The sequence below is a fragment of the Choristoneura fumiferana genome, chromosome 12 (genome assembly GCF_025370935.1).
Source record: "Choristoneura fumiferana chromosome 12, NRCan_CFum_1, whole genome shotgun sequence".
Lineage (NCBI taxonomy): Eukaryota > Metazoa > Arthropoda > Insecta > Lepidoptera > Tortricidae > Choristoneura > Choristoneura fumiferana.
Window position 1 is genome coordinate 6,033,679 of NC_133483.1, and position 21,893 is coordinate 6,055,571.

Consider the following 21,893-nt stretch of genomic DNA (forward strand, 5'->3'; position numbering starts at 1 on the left):
ATATAATAGGCATTCATATCGGAAATAGAACAGTTAAAAGGGCAAAGAAATACAAATTCTAATTCTTGATAAAATTTGCCTTCATTTAGTCTACCGCAATATTTTGAGTAAGCTTTTGCATAAACAAGGCGTAAACAGTGTACATTCTTAAGCGTATCTTGGCTATTAATGCGGAAGCATCTCGGAGCTTCTGTGACTGATATCCACGTAGTCACTAATTGCTGGATCTATTTCATTTCGCGTTGATTACCCTTAATCAATAATTTGCGCGCGTCGTTGCTCGCCGAAGTGTCGCTCCGGCCACCCGCGCAAGTCGCTGCTTTAGGTATTCATAAAGTTTTAAATTGCCCCGGAATGTAGATAAGCTGTTGGTCTTTTTCCTTCTTCCTTGGGTTACATGAAGTTTTTTGCTTGCTCAGTTCGGCAGTGCCGGCACATCATTCGTGCTTTCTTCTGAATAAACACACTCGAAAACCGGCAAGTTTTATTTTTAACACGCTTTAATTAGGTCGACCTGTATGTTACTAACTATGTAATTCTAAGGTAACTAATTTAACCATCTTCCAAGGGTCGTAGCGTAATGAAAATTGGCAGCTGTATGTAGTTCTGATGACAATACAATAATATGGTACTGTCGAACTGATCTGATGATCTGGAACTTCATGATGGAAAATCGTATCATAGCTGTTTTGGATTTCTTAAAAAAGTCTTGTAATGAACTTTGAACACGATCAGGTTTTAAGGTTATAAAAAATATTCTATTTAGCCCTAAGTAGAGTAAAATCACTTAGTGGTCTCCAGATTGAAGAGCTAGATTGTTCTAAGCTGACTGATAAAACACCATGCAATACAGACGCACTGGCGGAGATGGAGAGGATGCGGGCTCATTCGCTAACTTAAAATAAATGTGTAAATGTTAAAAATATTTCGTTATCAAAGACCAAAAAGTATAAAATAAATTAATAGTATAAAAACCACTAGAAAAACACGCTTTTATAAATGCACGTAAAAAAGTAAGTTGTCTCTATTTTTGGGCTGAAGTGTAAACTATGTGCTTTTAATTATAATATTTGAATGTAAAAGCGTGGGGCGCTGAAATAGGAAAGACTTTCTTGTTAACAAATACCAATACTAACTTCCTGGCGGAAGCTGCATGAGGTCGATAGATGCATTTGTTAACAGGAACGTCTTTCCTGTTCCAGCGCCCCACGCTTTTACAATCAAATATTATAATTAAAACCACATAGTTTACACTTCAGCCCAGAAATAGACAACTTAAACGATCCATAATTTTTTTTTTGTTTTTACGTGCATTTATAAAAGCGTGCTTTTCTAGTGGTTTTTAAACTATTAATTTATTCTGTTGTTTTCTATGGTCCTACTTTCTCATTTTTTAAAGCTATGCGGAATTCATAAGCATAAGTGATCGTTAGCTTTAAAAAATGAGAAAATAGGACCGAGAAAATATATATTTATGAGATAAAACAAAAGCACAAATAGGCAAGTAAATTAAGTGCACTACTCCATAAAATGTCGTCGCCGGTCACAAAATGAAGTTATCCTTCATTACCCTTGATGGAGGTCGTTAAATAATAAAATTATACTCAAGTGACGTGTACTTTGTAGAGACCGCGGTAATTAAGCTAGCGCACTCTGATGGAATCTTTGCAAAGGTCTACCCCACTTGTTCATTAACACAATGAAATGCGTCCACGCTATTACCTCATTCCACTTCCAGGCACTCGAAAGATCCACCGACCTAATGGTATCAATGGTTGTCCTCAACAAAACCCTGAATGTGTTTTCGAAACCCTTTTGGAGTCATATGATTTGGGCAGGTGGTAGGACCTTGTGCTAGGTCCGCCCGGATTGCTACCACCATCTTGTTCGCTAATCCTGCCGTGAAGCAGCAGTGCTTGCACTGTTGTGTTTCGGCATGGAGAGGAGCCGGTGAAATTACTGGCACTTGAGGTATCCCATCTTAGGCCTCTAGGTTGGCAACGCATCTGCAATACCCCTGGTGTTGCAGATGTTTATGAGCGGTGGTGATCTCTTACCATCAGGAGACCCACTTGCTCGTTTTCCATCCAGTCGAATAAAAAAAAAGATTAAATTTGGAAGCGCAGGCCGCAGATAAATAGTCAATAGCCATGGGATTTAATTTGACGTAAGTTTGAAGTGCGGTATGTAATCAATTCGGCATCTGGGAATTTTAGGGTTCTTGAGTTACGAAGGCATGTGCCTGTCTTACGTGCCCAGACGGCGAGAGGCTTTGCCCGTAATTACGTTGGTGTTTCACGACCGTGTCACGTACGAAATCGTCACGGGGTTTTCGCTATTGGCCGAAATAAAATGAACAATATAGATAACTAATGGATACCTATTAACTCATTTGGGTTTCGGTTTTTTCTGCCAGAGCGTCAAAGTCAGTGTTATATGTAAACATAATAAATATGTTTCATATTATTTTCTATGATGTTGTTTGACGTTTATGCGACACCTAATCTGTCAAATATCATACTGAATTCTTGGCGTATATGATTTCGCAGAGGTATAAGTAAGTTTGCGAAAGTGGGTCTGAATAATAAATTATGAAGAATCATAAACAAAACAAATAGATTTTATTCCATAATATTTTATTATCTTCTTTTGATTAGGTAAGCTGGAAGAGATTCCTTATTAGAGATAAATTCGCTTTTGTGCTTCTTTTTCTGTGTATTTATATTTTTTCGTATGCAACAAAGATTTTACATACGTATTAATACGCATATAGCCAGATTATAACAAATCACCCCCAATTGTACCAACTCTTGCTAAGATTTAATTACTAGTACCTGTGCTGAGCAAAAAGTTTTAAACCCAAATGTTTTCTCCATCACTTTGCTTGGTGATAAAAGTTTACGTTTCCAATTTTGAATGAATGTAGAAAATATTTTAAAATTAATCCAGAATATTGGGAAAATTGGATTCCGGGGTATCAATGCTTTTTACTCGTAGGATTAATTATTTATTAGTCGTCATTGACAAATATTTCCACACCAACATCGTTGTTTTATACAGTGTGTTACCTGTAGCCAGGCGTATTTTAAGGTAGGTTAAAGTAACGTATTGCTTTAACTTAAACTGGACCTTAATTAGGGTTCCGGAGCAAAAATGGCAAAACGGAACCCTTATAGTTTCGCCATGTCTGTCTGTCTGTCTGTCCGTCCGCCCGCGGATTTGCTCAGGGACTATCTATGCTAGAAAGCTGTAATTTTGCACAAATGGTACAATAAAAAATAAATATTTTTTAGGGTACCTCCCATAGACGTAAAGTGGGGTATCCTTAAAAAGGTCTTTTAAAACCATTAGGGGTTTCCTCAGACGATTTTTCGATTCAGTGATTTGTTTGCGAAATACTCAACTTTAAAGTGCAAATTTTCATTTAAATCGAGCGTGTCCCCCCCCCCCCCCTCTAAAATCTAAACCGATGGGTGGAAAAAAATCAGGATGGTAGTAAGTATATCAAAATTTCAAGGAAAACTATAACGGTTAAGTTTGCTTGAGATTTATAAGTAGTTTAAGAGTAAAAAGCAGCCTAAGGTATAAAGTATATCTGAACTATGGAAGATTCCGTATAAAATACGAAATCCTTAGAAAAATATTACTTAATTTTTTCGTAATAGCTACGGAATCCTATTTCGGGCGTGTCCGACACGCTCTTGGCCGATTTTTTATTTAATTAATAAACTAAAATTCAGACTGTTAACTTTCTAACAAAATTATAATTGCCAACAATGTACAGCAGAGTAAATTGACAAGTAATAATCAAAGTATCTTTCGGCTGTCATTTACACTATTTGTCAATTTACTTTGCTGTACATTGCTGGCAATTATAATTTTGTAAGAAAGTTAACAAAGTCTGAATTTTAGTTTATTAATTAAATTAACGTCATGGTTAAGTTACAAAAATGCGTTGCCTTAACCTCTCTTAAATTCCTGGCTGCCGGCAACACACTGTATACCAACCGCTTGAAAGTTGTAACTAGATTTTAAATCAAAAACTCTAATATAATAATAAAAAGACGTTAAGACAAAGTAAACCAGACATGTGCTGGAATATTCTGGAATATTATTTTTAACACCTTGTTATCTCATGATGATTTGCATGCGTAAAAACTGACAACAAACTGAAAATGCATTGTAATTATATGAACACAAATAAACACCGCTAAAATAACATTTTAGGTTACAAAATTCGAAAATAGATTTGTATTTTGTCATAAAAGTTAAATAAAACGTGGTAATTGGCAGTCCGATGGCCAGATAACGTCATAAAACTCGAACCCGACCTTCGGACTAAGACGGTCACGAGGGATAAAGGCTACAAAACAAATGAATGAACTCCAACAAAAACAAATTCCTTTGGCTGCCTTCGTTATCTCAAAGAATATATTACGTAAATGGACCTAAACCGAAATTCTTATAAATCTGTTGCTCCATTAATTTCAAGTAGCCGCAGAATGGCAATTTTTATTCGATATTCCTTCATATATAATCACATACCGAAAGTAACCAAATCCCATGACGATTCGGAAAGATAGGTAGATTTTACGAAAGTCCCTCTCGAGATTGCCGCTCCAGGAAAATCGCGGTCTCACATATAAACCTTACATAAAATTGAGTTGAAAAGAAATTTCGAGCAAGTTTACTCGTAGAGGTAAATCTAAATTTTGTTCAGTTGTTGGAAACCTATTTCCATTTTGTTTTGTATATTTTTTTAGGGTTCCGGAGCAAAAATGGCAAAAACGGAACCCTTATAGTTTCGCCATGTCTGTCTGTCTGTCTGTTTGTCCGTCTGTCCGCTATTTCGGGCGTGTCCGACACGCTCTTGGCCGGTTTTTGTTAAAATAAATTGAGCAATGCTCTCATAGATGTGTATTAAAAGGCCCTAGTAGATAATAAAAAACTCAAAGGTACTTACATACAATTGCTTACTGCCTCTCCTCACAAAAAATAAAGAAAACGGTATTATTACGGTGTATGAAAACGGTATTACAACGGTATTCATTTATCAAAACGAATGGAAATAAAACCTAATTTAATTATTTAATCGGCTTATTTTAAAACGAACCCTATAAAAAATGACCAAAATGTCGCTAGATAAAAAAATATCAGCAGATCACTCACTGTTGTGTTAATACTTGTGATGTCATTTAATAATATTGTAAATCTGTTTTAAAAAAATATACCTCATTGAGTTTCTTGCCGGATTCTTCTCAACAAAGGTTTTTCTGAACCGGTGGTAGTTTTTTTTTGACATCCATAAGTGCTTGTTATATCCTAAATTGAATAAAGGTATTTTGACTTCCAGTTTGACTTTGTCGCAATTAAAATTTACGACTGTAAATTAAATTCGAATCAGGGTAGGTACGCCAACTCCTTAAAAAATTGACGAATAATGCAATGATAGTTAGCACCAACTTGTTAAGAAAGAAGGATTTTTAATTCCCTTAATTCCCTCTTATTAAAAACTTTCTTAAAAATTAACCGAAAGGAACAAAAAGTCCACTAATTACTAAGTATTACAATACAACATTTACAAACAATAACTATTAATGTAATATTCACGGAGATTATTCTAAAAACCACTTATTCAACACTAATTCTGATCAAAAGCTTGCCTCGAAGTATGTAAAAAAAGGATAGGTACACACGCAAAAAGTTTTACAAGAACATCAAACTTCGACCCACATCGCCGTGTTATGTGCCGAACTTTACATTAAGGAGCATGTTTATGTAAAACAGATTTAGCTTTATATAACTTTAATATGTAGTCGCGTACGAATACGTGTGTTTAGCGAGCTCAGTTGCAAATATAATTAATGTAATGTCAACTTCAGCTTCAGCCCTTTTAGTTAATGGCCACCGGTCGCTTTAGGTTCAAAACCATTACTGCCAATGACTCTTGACAGCAGCAAACTTACACTGTGTCAGCACGGTTTTCATACGTTTTTTGGGCGGGGTTGCAGAAGCGAGTTTTTTGCACACCTGGGATAGACATAGGCACATAAAACATAGACACAGCACAAAGCGGAGAGACGTTACATAACATGTTGACATTGCAGATACATTTTGGAGTATCCTTGTCTAGGCCACAATAGAGCTATCGTCAGGAGGGTATTATGAGTGGTTTACATCCCGTAACAAATATATGTATTGTAATTAACCATTAATCATTAAAAACTGTTATCGTAACCAAATTCCTAAGAAGCCAACTAAACTTAGTCGAAACGAAAGTCTACAATTGGCGCGGGCTCTATCTCGTAGTTCAGTACCAATTGTTTCTTTTACGTCGATAAACGACTTTGCGTCAAGCGCCTTTAGTGAATTACCCCCTTCTTACCTTCATAATTCACAAGACCGCCATATTACCCGTAGATTTTACCCACTTAACACATATTCACACGGGAACGTGTTATGTACTTACAAGCTCCTTAAAATAATATTTGCCGTCTATCTTGATTAATATAGAGCCTTTATTAATTAACTTCGGCTATAGTTGAAATTTCTATATCAAGTGAAGAAACTTTACTCATTACGGTTCTATTTGGGAGTCAAACAATTATTTCAGTGAGCTGTTGACAGTACCCTATTGATGTATCATACAATTTTTTTAATGTTTGCTGTTATATCATCTTTTTTATGCGATAGACTCTTATCGGTGAACTGATTGTCACTGAATAACCATTGAAAATCAGAATTTCACCGTTAGATACCCTCTGGACAAAAATAAATGAAACGTGTTGATTAAGGTATTTATAACTAATTATGACCTATGTACAAAGCCTTAAGTACCAAACGTCTTATTTTTATGTATTCAATTCATCTACTGAATTAATTTACAATATTAGAACATTCCTGGGCCAGAACTCTAGGTACTCAGGATTTCGGTCATTGTCCAGAGATTAGAGATACATAATATATCTCTGAATAAACGAAAAGCTAAACCAGACCAGACCAGGGTTAAGTAGTGTTGAAACGTGAGGAACTATCACCTGGAACTCAAGCTTAATATAATTTTTTGACTGTATGTATAGTGCAAGTGGCACTCAATATGGCAAATTTCCGCTCAATCGAATACCAACACGTGGCCGAAATATGGTTTGCAAATGTTGAAGCGGACAATTTGGGTAATTACGTTACTTACATTTAAAAAGTGAATTTTAATTAGCTTGTTATAGAAAACCTATTGCAGAAAACCGCATTTAAATCGGTCTAAAATTGGTTTGCGCAAAAAAAAAACAAACAAAACCTCTCACCATAAACCTTCTCTATCCCGTTGTGGGCAAAAATTACATTTTCTCTAGTTTCAGAACGGTTATTTTCCACTTACCAACGTCGAACACATCGAGCTGTTTCTCTTTCACGTGTAATATTAGCGCAACCCAATGACGCACTGCCAAAGTGTCGACAACCTGAGGCTAATCACAATTTATCTTTAATAATAAATCCCCTTACATGTTTGTCATAAATGTTACAAAATTATAAAAAATTGCTTGGCACAGAGCCGCAAGCGCTGAATAAAGTGGATCACGTGAATGATATTGGTGTGCGCATTCATCTGAAATCTAAATGAAAATTATGTGTATAATTATAATTCTTCATACCACCGCTCATACCATAAAATCTGTAGGTATATCTTTAAAGGAGTAACGTGAGTGACTGACTGACAACGCACAATTATACTTCTGTAGCCAGAAGCTTGAAGTTTCGTACACATTTTCCTTGAGGATATCGTAAAGGTGCAGGTGCAATAAGAAGTGATTTTTCGAAAATTCCTCGGGATAGAGAACCTGCTTTTTTGTTTTCTATGGGGTCAAAGCCTCTGTCATAAGTTAGTCTATAATAAAAATATTATGACATAAAATCGATGCATTGTCTTTTATAACCGATTGCCGCTATAGAAAAGAGGGTTATGTTATATAGAATATGCTTAGAGTTAGACTATAAAGCGCAGAAAATATAGTGTAGTGGTTTTTCCTTGCCTTCCACACCGTAGTGCTAGAGTCCGGAGTTCCTAAATAAGGTTTTCACAGAGGCGAAATATCGCTAGATGGCGTTAGTATCAAAATACAAATATTTCTATGAACAGGAACATATTTGATATAATACAGAACATATCTATCATACTCCAAACTAGGCTGAGCCTGTATCTTGGAAGTCTGCGAGTGCGATTAACACATTTTTGAAACCTTCGAATTAAACGATAACATGCAGAAAAAAATAAACAACACAAAAAACGGCGCGCATACGATGCGTCACTGCGATTCCGTACCGTCGCCGTTTTTTAAGCAGCGGTTTGACCGCACCTTTATTAGAAAGAATTAACATTTCCTAAAGTACTCATGATCGTAGAAAGCACAAAAGAGATAACTGGGTAGTCGGGAACGGCTGAAACTCTGGAGTTTTCGAATAAAAGACGACACTTTGCAGAAATCCGAATGGTTTCATAGCTCAAGTCGGGACGCGAACTGATTATTAAAGTTCTAGAGTTTCGTTAAAAGGGCGTTTACATGAGTACACGACAAAATGAACGTAAGCGTCGTAGACATCTCATCCCGGCCTATGAACGTCTCTCTATTGGGCACAGGCTTCCTCTCAGGATGAAAGGGTTATATTTCTCACGTGGGCTCAGTGAGAAATGGGAAATTCACAGACCAGTGAATTACTTTGCAGTGTTTGCAGTGTGCATTTAAAATTTACCAAGAGCTGTACGGTGTAAAAAAACATTGTAAAGGAAGTACTTATATGTAGAAGCAGCACAGAATTACCGATATTTATGTGTTTTATCTACCTACAGGTCACTTTATTCGGGATGTTAAAAGTAACCAACCCATTATTTTTTGCCAGTCAAGTACCTTGCATTTGTTTCGACTGTTAATGTCGTCAATTTTTTTTTCTACCACAACTTACACTGATTTAGTTGAATAAAGTAAAATTTAATGTTGAAAATAGCCTGAATGGCTTCGAGAAAAGTATGGTACGGCCGTGCCTTTGTTTTTGTTTTGCTCGACTTGGCGGGGGCACTGCCGTGCCCCCAGATTAGTGCATGTTTGTTTTAGTGAATTATTCTTTAAATTAATTCTTAGTGATTTATTGAATCAGGCGTTACTTTGCGGAGGTCCATATCAATGAACTAAAATAATTTCCTTGCTCACCCGCGACCTTACGATAGCTAAGCTTATACAAAATATGCGTGTTCATGCAGTTCCTTCACCTCCACACTGTAAGAACACACACAAATCACACAAACCTATCTATCACCACCACCACACCACACTGACGCTGACACTGACTTACAGTGTGAAGGTGGAGGAACTGCATGAACACGCATATTTTGCATAAGCTTAGCTATCGTAAGGTCGCGGGTGAGCAAGGAAATTCTTTTAGTTCATTAATTCTTAGTGTATCTACCCGTTTGTTCTTTTTGAAGTAAGAACTTTTTTCTTTATATTTAATTTTTTAAGTGTAATTAGGTATAGGATTTTTGCCAGTTTAGGTCGAAAGATTCCAAAACGTCCCAAATAATATTGATTTCACAGCATCAGTTCGGTAAGCGCAGCGTACTCGTAAGTAGTCCACCAACGAGATGGACGGGTGACCTGGATAAAGCTGCGGGCACGGTGCATGGAGGCCTATGTCCAACATTGGACGTCCTACGGCTCATGATGATGATGGTTGAGCGTTGGTTAGGTTTGGTTACTGTCATCATCATTCACATCTGCCGTAGAACGTTCACTGTTGAACATTGGTAAGTCTCCCCCATAGACCTCAGTGGCCTGCATTCACCTGGACCGGCTTTAACCAGGTAGCTACTTGTAATATAACCGGTTACTATGTTTATTTTGAAATCCTATGGAACAGCAGTAAAGTCAGTATGTACTGCAAAATACGACTTTCAAGTAGTACCACGACTGTTTTCAAACAAGAAAGCGATGAAGAAACTAAAATAAGCTGAAACTAGCTCTACGTTTCATAAACAGCGCACATTTGAAATATTGTGTAGCAGTTTCATAATAGTTTGCTTACAAAACTTCTGGATATTTACAAGCTAGTGGAACAGCTTTTGGTTCTCGACTACTGAGCGCGCACGGAGGAATATATTTGTTGTGTCGAGACTTCCAAACAATAGTTAAGTGCGAGACGGACCTGCGGAATGGGGTTTCCGTATCTAAAAAATGTATAAATTATGCTAACATAATCAACTTACAAAATAGTATTATTTAAACTCTATACTTATTTCCTATCTCTATAAGTATTATTATTTCCTTTTCTATATTTCCTTGTTTTTAATTTTAATTATATTTATTTTGTGTGTTAGTTCAACTTTATCTATAATTTGTTTTGATGGTTTTTTTAAACTCTAACATATATGTGAACATATATATATGTTAGAGTTTAAAAAAACTGATATTTGACAGTTTGTGCATGTGCTGACCGAGAAGGACAAACTGTTAAGAGTTATTTCAAGCTACCATCATTGTAAAAACACTGTTATACAATAAAGTTTATATTTCTATTTCTGTCGGGAGACATTGATAAAATTACTGAATGAAACAGTTCAACTCACGACTATAAGCTAGATAGTTTCGATCTTTTCCTGGCTTATGATCGTGAGTTGAATCGTTTAATTTAACAACTTAGAAATGTTGAAAAACCCTCGACATTGTCATTTCAATGTTCAATGTCTCAAAAAACAACTGGACCGATTTAATTAAAACTTAGCCAAGAACCACCATAAGGGAACTCGCTTTCACATAAAAATATCGTATCGAAATCGGTCCATACCATACGTTTGAGAGATTCAATGTCGCAGACGGACATACAAGTAGACTGACCGATAGACGGACAGATGTTGGCGTCAAACTTATATCACACCTCTTTTGGCGTCGGGGTTTAAAAACACCAAATACCTGTTAAGCCTTGGTGGCCTAGTGGTTTGACCTATCGCCTCTCAAGCAGAGGGTCGTAGGTTCAAACCCCGGCTCGCACCTCTGAGTTTTTCGAAATTCATGTGCGGAATTACATTCGAAATTTACCACGAGCTTTGCGGTCTGTGTTGGCGGTGAAGTAAAACATCGTGAGGAAACCTGCACAAACCTGCGAAGCAATTCAATGGTGCGTGTGAAGTTCCCAATCCGCACTGGGCCCGCGTAGGAACTATGGCCCAAGCCCTCTTTTTCTGCGAGGAGGCCTGTGCCCAGCAGTGGGACATATATAGGCTGGGATGATGATGATGATGAAGATGAAATACCTGTTGCTTCAACAAAACGAAAAGTGGCAGTTGGAGCTAAAGACATACTTTATTGAATCAGGCGTTACGGAGGTCCATATCAATGAACTGAAACAATTACTTTGCTCATCCGCGACCTTATTGGCGATAATGTGATATCTACGTTTATGCAAAAAATGTGTGTTCATGCAGTTCCTCCACTTCCACACTGTAAGACACACACAAATCACACAAACTCATCTATCACCACCACCACACTACACTGACGCGTTTCGAACTCAACCAGAGCAACACAACCGTTCGACATGCTACCTGATGTTAGACACCACCATCGTGTGTCTGGTAGCATCTTAAAAATAAAAGTAATTGTTTCAGTCCACTAAAGACATACGTAATTTTGTAGTTGAAAATATTAACTTGTTATGTTTGTTGATTTAGGTCAAATCTTCAAAGTTGAAGTTCATTCACTTCCAGATATTTCTACGCCAGTTCTAAATCTACGTCATTCTATCTCTCCGAGATCTTTTGCCGAGATCTCTCCACTCATAATTTATTTTGTACCTGTCAGTTGCTTTTCGCCGTTTTTAGAAGAAAATGAAACTGACAGAAAAAACAGCCAGTATTCAATTATATCTAAATCGTAGGTATGCAACGCAACCTCGCTAAAACATTTCAACTAACGGATGCTGCATTCGTAACTTTTAGACTGGGCACACTAAAAAAAGGATAAAAAAAACAACCTGTCTTAAAGTGTAACTTGTAGGCAGGCATGCGTATAGTTGGACAGTAAATATGAAAACCAGAAAAAGTTAAAATGTGCCTTACAATTTTCAGTAAATACTTGCTTTCCATAATTATGTTAATCAAGAGGAGTTGGTAGCCCTAGACCCAGAACCTTGTCTTTAACGGGCACCATCTGCCGCGTTAGGTATGCAGGATTACTTCCTTTGATCTCTGACAAAAATGCTAGAGCTATTTGAATAATCCTTTCTACCCAAATTATATATGCGGAAAGCCTATCTGTTTTTGACTCAGTGCTTAAGGAAGAAGAATAGGACTCGACTTTTTTATATCACACCCATGACTTAAACGAAAATAATTCGAAAATGGTGAAAAATTTGTGAACTTTTACAAAATTACGAGCATTCAATTGATATCATTCGATTTAGTTTTCAAATGCTTAAAAAAGTGAATTAGAGTGGTAAATTTCTGATAATTTACTAATATTCATTTTATTTTTTCCCAATTGAAGAGTCTTAATTTATTGTTACTGGTGGATGTAAAAGGCAGGTTGTTTTCTTACAACTCTAATATTATAAGACCTCTATAAAATAACTCGGTTCAATTAACTAAAAAATCTATGGTAAATGCGACTTACCTATGTGGAGAAGAACGCCCATATACCGGGTGTGGCCTGTTACACGGGCAAATAAATAAAACATGGATCGTACTCGTCAAACTGAACAACATTAGTCCGGCGACTTAAAAAATATAGTTTTTTTTAAGTATTTTTATTATACTAAAGTGTATTATAAAGCATGTTTGATGTTTGCAGCGTGATAGGTGACGTCAGTTGGGAGGATGGCGTACATTGAGTTTACGATTAAGTTTGTTAAAAAAAAAACAAAAGTTATGTTTTAATTTTAATTACCATGATGATCCAATTACTGGTGACCTATAGAACTTCTGATTTTAATATTATCCCCGGTTCTGGGCCACACACTGTATACCTAAGACATCTGTTTGTTTTGTATCATCAGATCATCACTCTGTGGTACAGCTTGGGTAACAGCACTTGTTTCCAAAACATTACAAGACTTTGCAATTTTTGATATCAACGCCATCTATTGAAACCGCGTTAGACTTCGTGATTGCGTAGCTGAGCCAGCATTTAAGTGACGTTGTCGCGGACGTACCGGTTCAACAGGTTGCCGGCAGATGTCACTGTATTAGGTGCTTTCAGCTAGTTTGACAAGTTCAGTTTTCATGTTAACTTTTTAGTTCATAAATTTTCCACAGAGCGCGACGATGTAGGAATCACAAATTCAGAATGAATTTGACGAATAGTTTGAGCGAGGACTGTAACTACTGTAAGTTAAATTAAATTAAGTTACTGTTTAAAAGTTTCAGTTTTTTGCGCATTTTTACGAGATAACGCTAAAATGATATTCGCTTATTGGGATAAAACATTTTGCCAAGGACAAGTCTTCAATACTCATCAATCATAGATCGTTAAACGTCAGTAATAAGTAACGCACAGACATTCTACAATCCTCTTATTTATAACCACATCTAGGACTCAATTATGGGGAACGTAAACTAGAGCAAATTGAAAGCTGTAAATAACAAGCATTAGTTTGTCAGTGAGACAACGTTCCAGTGTGACCTCACGCGAAATGAAATAAAAAAAAAATTGTGCTGGTTAACATCGGTTAGTGAAGATTTACTTGTTTTTATGAAGCAGTGTTGACACCTTAGTGAGTTTGTAGCTTTTTTTGTCTTGCGTTTATATATTTCAGCAACTTATTTTTCACAGTTTTCTTTACACTTAGCGACATTTAGAAACACTTCCCACTTCGGATCACTTGCACGCAGGTTTAAATTTAAATAGTTATCCCGTAATCCTGGGTCAAAGATTTAAATTTTGTGACACTTCGTAATGCTATAATATACATATAGTTCGTGATGTCGTCAGTCCACCTAGCGGGCCTGTCAAGGCTTCGCCTTCCGTTCGTGATCGGCACTCGAGGAACTTTCTTCTCCAAGCGGTTTATATTCTTCAAGCTATGTTGGTGACTTCAGTTCTTTAGCAAATTTCCGTATTCAGAAGAGAGTGAGTAGCATGCAACTAGTGAATACAAGTGGCGAGTTGTTAATCATTGTGGCGTTCTAAGGGGGGAGACCTTTGCTCAGCAGTGGGCGTCTTCCTCCTGATATGACAGTTCCATACATTTTGACACTACTTTAACTCGGGGTTAGCACGAAAGTGCTAAATTTGTTGGTAGAGAATTCCGATAAAAATCAGTTGGCAACATTGTTACGAAGTCACAAAACCAGCATAAACTCGCAACAGTTGTTTGAACCTAGGGTGCAGTTCTTTCAAGTAACTACCTAAGTGTGCAATATTGTTTGCCACACATCATCGTATCTACCTGCCATACAGAGTGAAGCTAAGTGTGTACTTTTGTTGAAATAATAATAAATTTGTAGTTTGACCCAGGTCAAGGTCGACTTTTCTAAATATATAAAAAAAACTATGGCCTTTTGTCACCTGGGTGTTTTACTCTTACATTAGTAATGAGTTAAACTTTGGATATTACTGATAAAAGCAGAATGTCACTTTTTGGGGTCAAAAAAACACTGTGGGGTGGGAGAAGAAGATGTGACTTACGACTCGTGAGTCGTTAGATTTTTTGTTTTTTTTATTTGACTGGGTGGCAAACGAGCAAATGGGTCTCCTGATGGTAAGAGATCACCACCGCCCATAAACATCTGCTACACCAGGGGTATTGCAGATGCGTTGCCAACCTAGAGGCCTAAGATGGGATACCTCAAGTCAAGTGCCAGTTATTTCACCGGCTGTCTTACTCTCCACGCCGAAACACAACAGTGCAAGCACTGCTGCTTCACGGCAGGATTAGCGAGCAAGATGGTGGTAGCAATCCGGGCGGACCTTGCACAAGGTCCTACCACCTGCAAAAAAATGCAGCAAACTGAAGTGGTAACCCAGTTTTTTCTAGTCATTTAGACCAAAACGGAAAAGGTGCCTTCTTGTGGTAAGATTTTCTTGACCGTTATGTTATGTTATGATCGACCCTCTGTGGGTAGTGGTAGTAGTAGAAAGAGATATAGAAAGAAAGAAAGAAAGAAAATAATTTATTTATAACAGCAATGACATAAAATAAGTAAAAATAACAATAGGAAATGTTGCATATAGTGTCAAGGTACTTTATCGCAGTAAATAACAGTTCTGAGATAATTATAAATGTTTCAAATTTGTCACAGTGACAGTACGAAGGGGTTCGGGTAATTTTGAGTTCGACGGTATTTCACACGGTTCTTAATATTTGCGTATTAAGGGATTCAAGTTTAGTAGTCCACAGCCAGAGCCGTAGTTGATGAATGATGACAGTCATAATAAAATATACACAAAAATACCAGAGCTATTGTGTATTTTATTATGATTGTCATCAACTACGTTTACCAAGAGTTAAATATGGATTTGAATATATTAAACGGATGTCATATCTACCTATTGTTAACTAGCGATATACGTTGGCAACCAATTTATCTAAGAAACAGATTTACCATGCTTATCCCTCAGACATTGATAATGACCAATTTGTACGAAGTTTCTCCAATAACATTCTCAAATACAGTAAGTCGAGGTATTCGGTAAAATATTGGGGAGAAAAATAATGGTTTTTCTCATAAGAAGGATAATCTAGTTTTAAATTGATACATGTCGGTGCGGTGTTATGTAGAGTTCATTAACTCCAGCTTATGTTTTCTGATCCCACTACTGGGCCTAACAAAAGAAGGTTTGAATATTGTACGTAGAGTTGATACGTTAAATATAAGGGTTCCTATAGTTGACTACGGAATCCTAAAAAAGGGTCAGTAGCAATCACAGGGTACGTTTTAAAATTACACCTACAAAACTTTTTAACAATAAATGGAACCGACTTCAAAAACCTTGAAAATATTTTTCTACTTGTTTGAAGTCGGTGGAACTATAGTCGTCTACCTCACCTACGTAGGTACTATATTATTATTATTATGGGCTTCAATCACTCCTGCTGGCTCGTGCTGACGCACCGACTTCAAACTAGTAGATTCAGGGTTTTTGAAGTCGGTTCCATTTTTTGTTAAAAAGTTTTTTTATGGTTTTTAGTGATTTGTAGCCAAAGTGAATCTCACAATAATTCCATTAAGCTCAAACACGGCACAGTTATATTACTTTATAACAGAGTATCGGTACCTACGGTCTTGTTTATCAGGTCCAGTTCACCAAATGATACTTTCTGAATGTAAATACTTGACTTAGTGTTAAAAATACCAAAATCGCTATAGGTGTGCTTTGAAAATTAGAGGGTTGCCGTCGATTTCACCATCCACCACCAAGATTCCACCAGATCAGGTCCTGACTTAGTGTCAATGGGACCACCTCGGAAGTATGTCCTTTAGAACAAAAAAATAATTTTGAAATTCGGCTCACAATTGGCGGAGTTATCGCGTAACAAACACACAAAACAAAAACATACCGACGAATTGAGTACCTCCTCTTTTATTGAAGTCGGTTGAAAAGAGAATAAAGTGAACGATATTGGTGGAGTAGTACTATATTATTTGCTGCTTACAATACCATTAAGTCTGCTGATGTTACATTTCGGACTTTTGGAAGATGCGTTTCATACATCACTAAAGTATTTCATTTTGTTACAATATCCTAAAAACACATGACCTTTGTCTTCTTGAACCAGGTCTTCAATGCACCGCCGAGCGCTACAAAAGCAGACCGGTGACTTCAGCCATAAAATTCCATAAGAAACTCTCCGCGATCAAAGTTCTTAACGCGAGCAGTTTTTACTTACTCTCCAGCTTTAAGCATACTGATTAATCATCATTTGAGTAGCAAGTTTGTGGTAAGCATCTTTTGTTTTTGTTACCCGCGTGATAAATGAAGCATATGTATTTTGGAAGAGTCGCGGAAGCTTGTATTTGCTAATAGCACTAAACAAAATCGCGGTTATTAACTCGTAGAAGATCTTAGCAGCATCATGAGAGAGAATACAAGACAAGTGAGTGATTGTTTGATAACATTACTAGGTGAACATGAAACTACCGTGTGACTCACTCATATTAAATACATTGACCAGGATAACTCACGTCTTAAATCGAGTTTAGCACGACAGTTCGAGATTTTTGACAGTTTTAATGAAAATGATGATGAAAACGCGGGTAGTTGTGTGCCGGTGTCATTTCGTCGGGTAGTCGCGCGAGCAGAGCGGCGGCGCGCAGTGCGCGTGTTGCAACAGCCGCTGAGTCGCGTTGCTCCGAAGATGAAGGGCTACAGATTAGCCCGAAACATGACAAGTTAAACTCGATTTAAGACGTGAGTTATCCGGGTCAATATATTTAATATAACATTACTAGGTACTAAGAAAATGAAATAAATTTTGTGGAAGTTAAAACAGGCGTGGGTGGTACGATAAAATTATACATATTTTTGCTAGACGCTGATACAAAGTTAGTTAGACTAAAGTCAGCAGTTGTTACGTAATGGAAACCAAACAAATACAGAGCTAAACCCTAAAAGCCATGAATTTTATAGCGACTTTGTGCACACTTAGCGTTGTGAGATTTGCAATTATGTTACGTAAAACCTATAACGGCGAAGCACATGCCGTATACCACGAAGTGCAAAACTCGAACTTCGTATCTTGCCGTCCCGCTGACGCTTATGTCATTTAATACGCGAGTGAAAGGGACGGTGCGATACAAACTTCGATTTGTGAATTTCGTAGTAGCCCCTCAGGTGTCAGATAAATGGGACATCCAAGATTGTTTCACAATTTTCACAGGTCGTGTTACTTTCGAGACAAAGAGTCTGGACACAAATTCCCGTTACTAGCACAAGGAGTGATACATTTAAATACATTATTCCACGTGTGTTCGACACACGTGATCTGGATTATGAGAGGACTGGACTTAACCCTCAACTAGTTTACTACGTTCGATGTTTTTCGCTAGAACTTTTAACTAGGTCTAGCGTTAAAAATTGGTCTCTCGGAGCTTGTCTTTGTCGCCTTCATTTGGAAGTCTCCCGCGAAATTGCGCACCACTGAGATGAAAATGGAGCGGGAAAATGAATAGGGGCTATGCAAGTTGCGGTTCTGGAATCTTGTCTTTTGAGACGGTAATATTTTACGAAGAATCTTTAGCAGATAAATCAAGTTACTTTTTGATCCTTCTTTGCATTTCAAAGTATGAATTTTAGAAATCTCAAACGTGTATAATTACCTACTTCCAAACTAAGAAAAGCTTCTTCCATTAGTACCTACTAGACAACGGATATAAATACATAAATAGATAAATCGCTTAAAACATATTAAAAATCTAAAATTTACGGCCAAACAATCAATTGTATTGTCAAACATATGTCTGCCCCAGCCGAGCATCGAACCATGTTTCGTATATAGTCAGGTTCTCTAATCATCAGTAGTCTATACGGCCGTCGAACGAAAATGGAAAATGATAATAATCATCATTTTATTTATATTTTGCGACCTGATTACGACTTCGTGGGTATATTTTGTCACATTTATTCACAAATTACGAGGTGTCGGTGTACATACAACAGAAAGCCGTGGTGGAGAATTTTAACGACCGCCCGCCCGTGCCATGACAATTTCTTGCGTTGCCACCGTGAATACAGATTGGCGCCCTTTGTACATCTGTAATTATGTAGTAAAATTAATTTGTAATTCAATGAAAACTATCCAAGAGTTACAATAAGAGTAGGTGGCCGTGAGATGAAAATAACAGTAAAGAGTCGAGTGTCCCATGCATGTGTTTGATTTGGTATTTTTTTTGTTGATTTTAGTGCGGTTTTAAAGACACCTTTTGGATTGTCGATCTTTTGTTTTTTAAGTTAATGTGCCAATAACTCAATAGTTTTATCCGTATTTTCTCGGCTTCGCACAAACAAAATATCAATATAGTTTTATCCGTATTTTAGCTAGATAGGTATCCCATCTTTGGCCTCTAGGTTGGTAACGCATCTACGATACCCCCGTGTTGCAGATGTTTATGGGTGGTGGTGATCTCTTACCATCTGGAGACCCACTTGCTCGTTTGCCATCCAGTCGAATAAAAATAAATTTCTTCTTCTTTCTGTGCCTCTTCCCATTATTTGGGGTCGGCCCTCCTCGTTCTCATGCGCCAGGTCGGTCGATCCTGGGTTGTCTCCTCGTTCAACTGGGCCTGTTTCAAATCCCTTGATATGGTGGACCACCATGTAGCAAGCGGGCGACCTCTGCCTCTATTGTTGTCTGGTAGTGCGAGAGCTTTCTTCACGACATGGTCGTCGCTGCGTCTCATGACATGCCCGTACCATCTCATGCGAGATTCCTTTACCTTGTCTGCGATGGGTGCGACCTTGTAACTTCCTCTGATGTGTTCGTTACGCACTTTATCGAGTCTCGTTACACCTACCGCCCATCTCAGCATCTTCATCTCATTGACATGGAGTGTCTGTTCATGGCCTTTTTTGATCGCCCAGTATTCAGCGCCGTACACCATAGCTGGTCTCATAACTATTTTATAGACCTTGCCTTTGGTCTTTATCGGCATACGGTGGTCACAGAGCACACCTGTGAGCGCCCTCCATCACTGCCAAGCTACATTTACCCTATGCGTCACGTCCACGTCCACACTTGCGTCCGCGGAGAGGACCGAGCCCAGGTATTTGAACTGGCTTACTTTCGGCACTGGGTGTCCATCGATATAAATTGTGGGTGTTATCTGCTTTGTGAAGCTATAGTGGCACAGCAAGTACTTGGATTTGCTTCTGCTAATCCTTAGACCGTTGGATTCCAGGGCATTTCTCCATAGCTCTAGGGTGTGTTGCAGTTGTTTCTCGCATTTGTCAATGAAGACAATATCATCCGCATACAGCAAGCACCATAGCAGGGGGGACTGGATGTCTCCAGTGAGCTAGTCCATAACAATGTTGAACAATAAGCGAGCTAAGAGCAGATTCCTGATGCACGCCAACTTTTACGGCGAAGGAATTGCTTGTACCAGCTAGGCTTCTCACTCTCGTGCTCACATTGTAATACATATCCTTTACCAATGATATGTAGCACTCAGGTATTCTTTGCAATCTTAGAGCTTGCCATACTAGTTTTCGCGGTACCCTGTCATGCTTTCTCTAGGTCTATGAATACCAGGTGTAGATCTTCATGGTTACTACGGCCTTTTTCCATAAGTATTCGTACTGTTTGTATTGCATCCGTAGTTGATCTTGAGGCAGTAAATCCACACTGGTTATCTGATACGGCCACAAGTTTTAGAAAGCGGTTGTGAAGAATTCGTGCCCAAATTTTTAGGGTATGCGAGGTGAGTTTGATGCCCCTATAATTTCCGCAGTCGCTGCCGTCCCCACGTCGAATAAAAATAAATAAATGAACATTTTTATTACGGACGTAGCATATAAAACGAAAAGCTGAACGTCTATTATTTGTCACTATTTCAAAGATTCTTAGAGATATTTTCTATCACAACCAGAAACATTTTTATATTACAGATATTTTCGACCTGAAAATTTATATTCATATGTTAAAATGCAACGTCATGTTTAGCCATATTAATTAGGTAGGGTACAAAGCCTATAAACCAGAAGACTATAATCCCGATGATTAATATACCTACCTACCTACATTTGATCGAACAATAGCTTAGATGAATAACTTAATTTAGTCCTGGCGCTTCGCCGGCCGCTGCAGTGGCGCGTCGTGCGTGGTGGCCACAGTTTAATTAACCTAACACCTCGCCTCGCTCGCCGTCGTAGCTAATTTTTCAATACATTTGCTCGAAAAATTCACTTTCAAAGGATGTATACATGGCTCGTAAGTTCATTTGACTGCACTTGTGCGATTTTTTTACAGTTTCTTTTAATTCTCCATTTTAAAAGTTTACAAGCAAAGAGTTTAAATGACGAAAAAAAATATCGACTATACGTAGAAAAATGTATAAATATACAAAACTAATTAAATTTTCTCATAATCACCTTTTCTGGCTTTTGAGCTTCAACATTTTTAAAAAAAATATCTATTAAACCTACATGCATGTTTCTTACATGGTTCGATAGCTAAATGTATGTAGATTATGGGGATATCAATAACTCAATACCGACAACAAGGTACCTTTTCCCAGATAACGCCACACTTAAAGTTCAACTGTCGGGACCCGTTAGGTAAGAATTTTTGAGCGCCACGATTTAAATGGGTCCCGCCCGACTGTTGAACTTTAAGTTAGCTACTTAACAAAGTTTTTAAGAATTAAATATTCCTACCCAGTGTCACTCGCGTCATTAAGACGAATCCAATGACGTATCATTTATCAAAATCGGTTAAGCCATTGAGTAGTTACGAGAGGACATAGGAATAGACATACGTACGCGTCAAACACATAGCCCTCTTTCTTCGCACTCGGGTAAAAATAACGAAGCATTGTTCATGTCTCTTCGTACTAGTTCGAACGGTTTGAAATGTTTTGATTGGGATTGCGCTAGTTCTTTCAAATTGTGACTAAACACAAACAGTGGCATCACATTAATTACGAAATATTAACATCAACAGTAAATGATTTAGAAATAGTACAAGACAAAGGAAAAGTGCGTTCCGGGGAGTTAAACATCACATTAACTGCGTTGTTGCGAGCCGGGCGAATAACAATTCCGTCATCCATGTCATAAACCAGTTTACAACTCGTGTGGGGAACATCGATTCGGCGTTTACGGACCGCCCCGGAATGTTTCTGGACCGTAATTATTAATTGTGCATAACTTAGAGTAATGTCTTTAGGTTTACCTGGTAATGAAGCGCCCCTCATT

General features: G+C 37.7%; 2 protein-coding genes across 5 annotated transcripts in view; one reads left to right on the top strand and one right to left on the bottom strand.

Moving 5' to 3' along the window:
* The window catches only part of dnc (phosphodiesterase dunce), a 551,064-nt gene that overhangs the window by 84,844 nt on the left and 444,327 nt on the right, over positions 1–21,893 (top strand). The gene's annotated exons all lie outside the window — the stretch shown is intronic.
* LOC141433046 (uncharacterized) lies at positions 19,166–19,534 on the bottom strand. The gene has a single exon (XM_074094871.1). It carries the CDS (start codon positions 19,511–19,513, stop codon positions 19,187–19,189), a length of 327 nt encoding a protein of 108 aa, XP_073950972.1. The 5' UTR covers positions 19,514–19,534; the 3' UTR covers positions 19,166–19,186.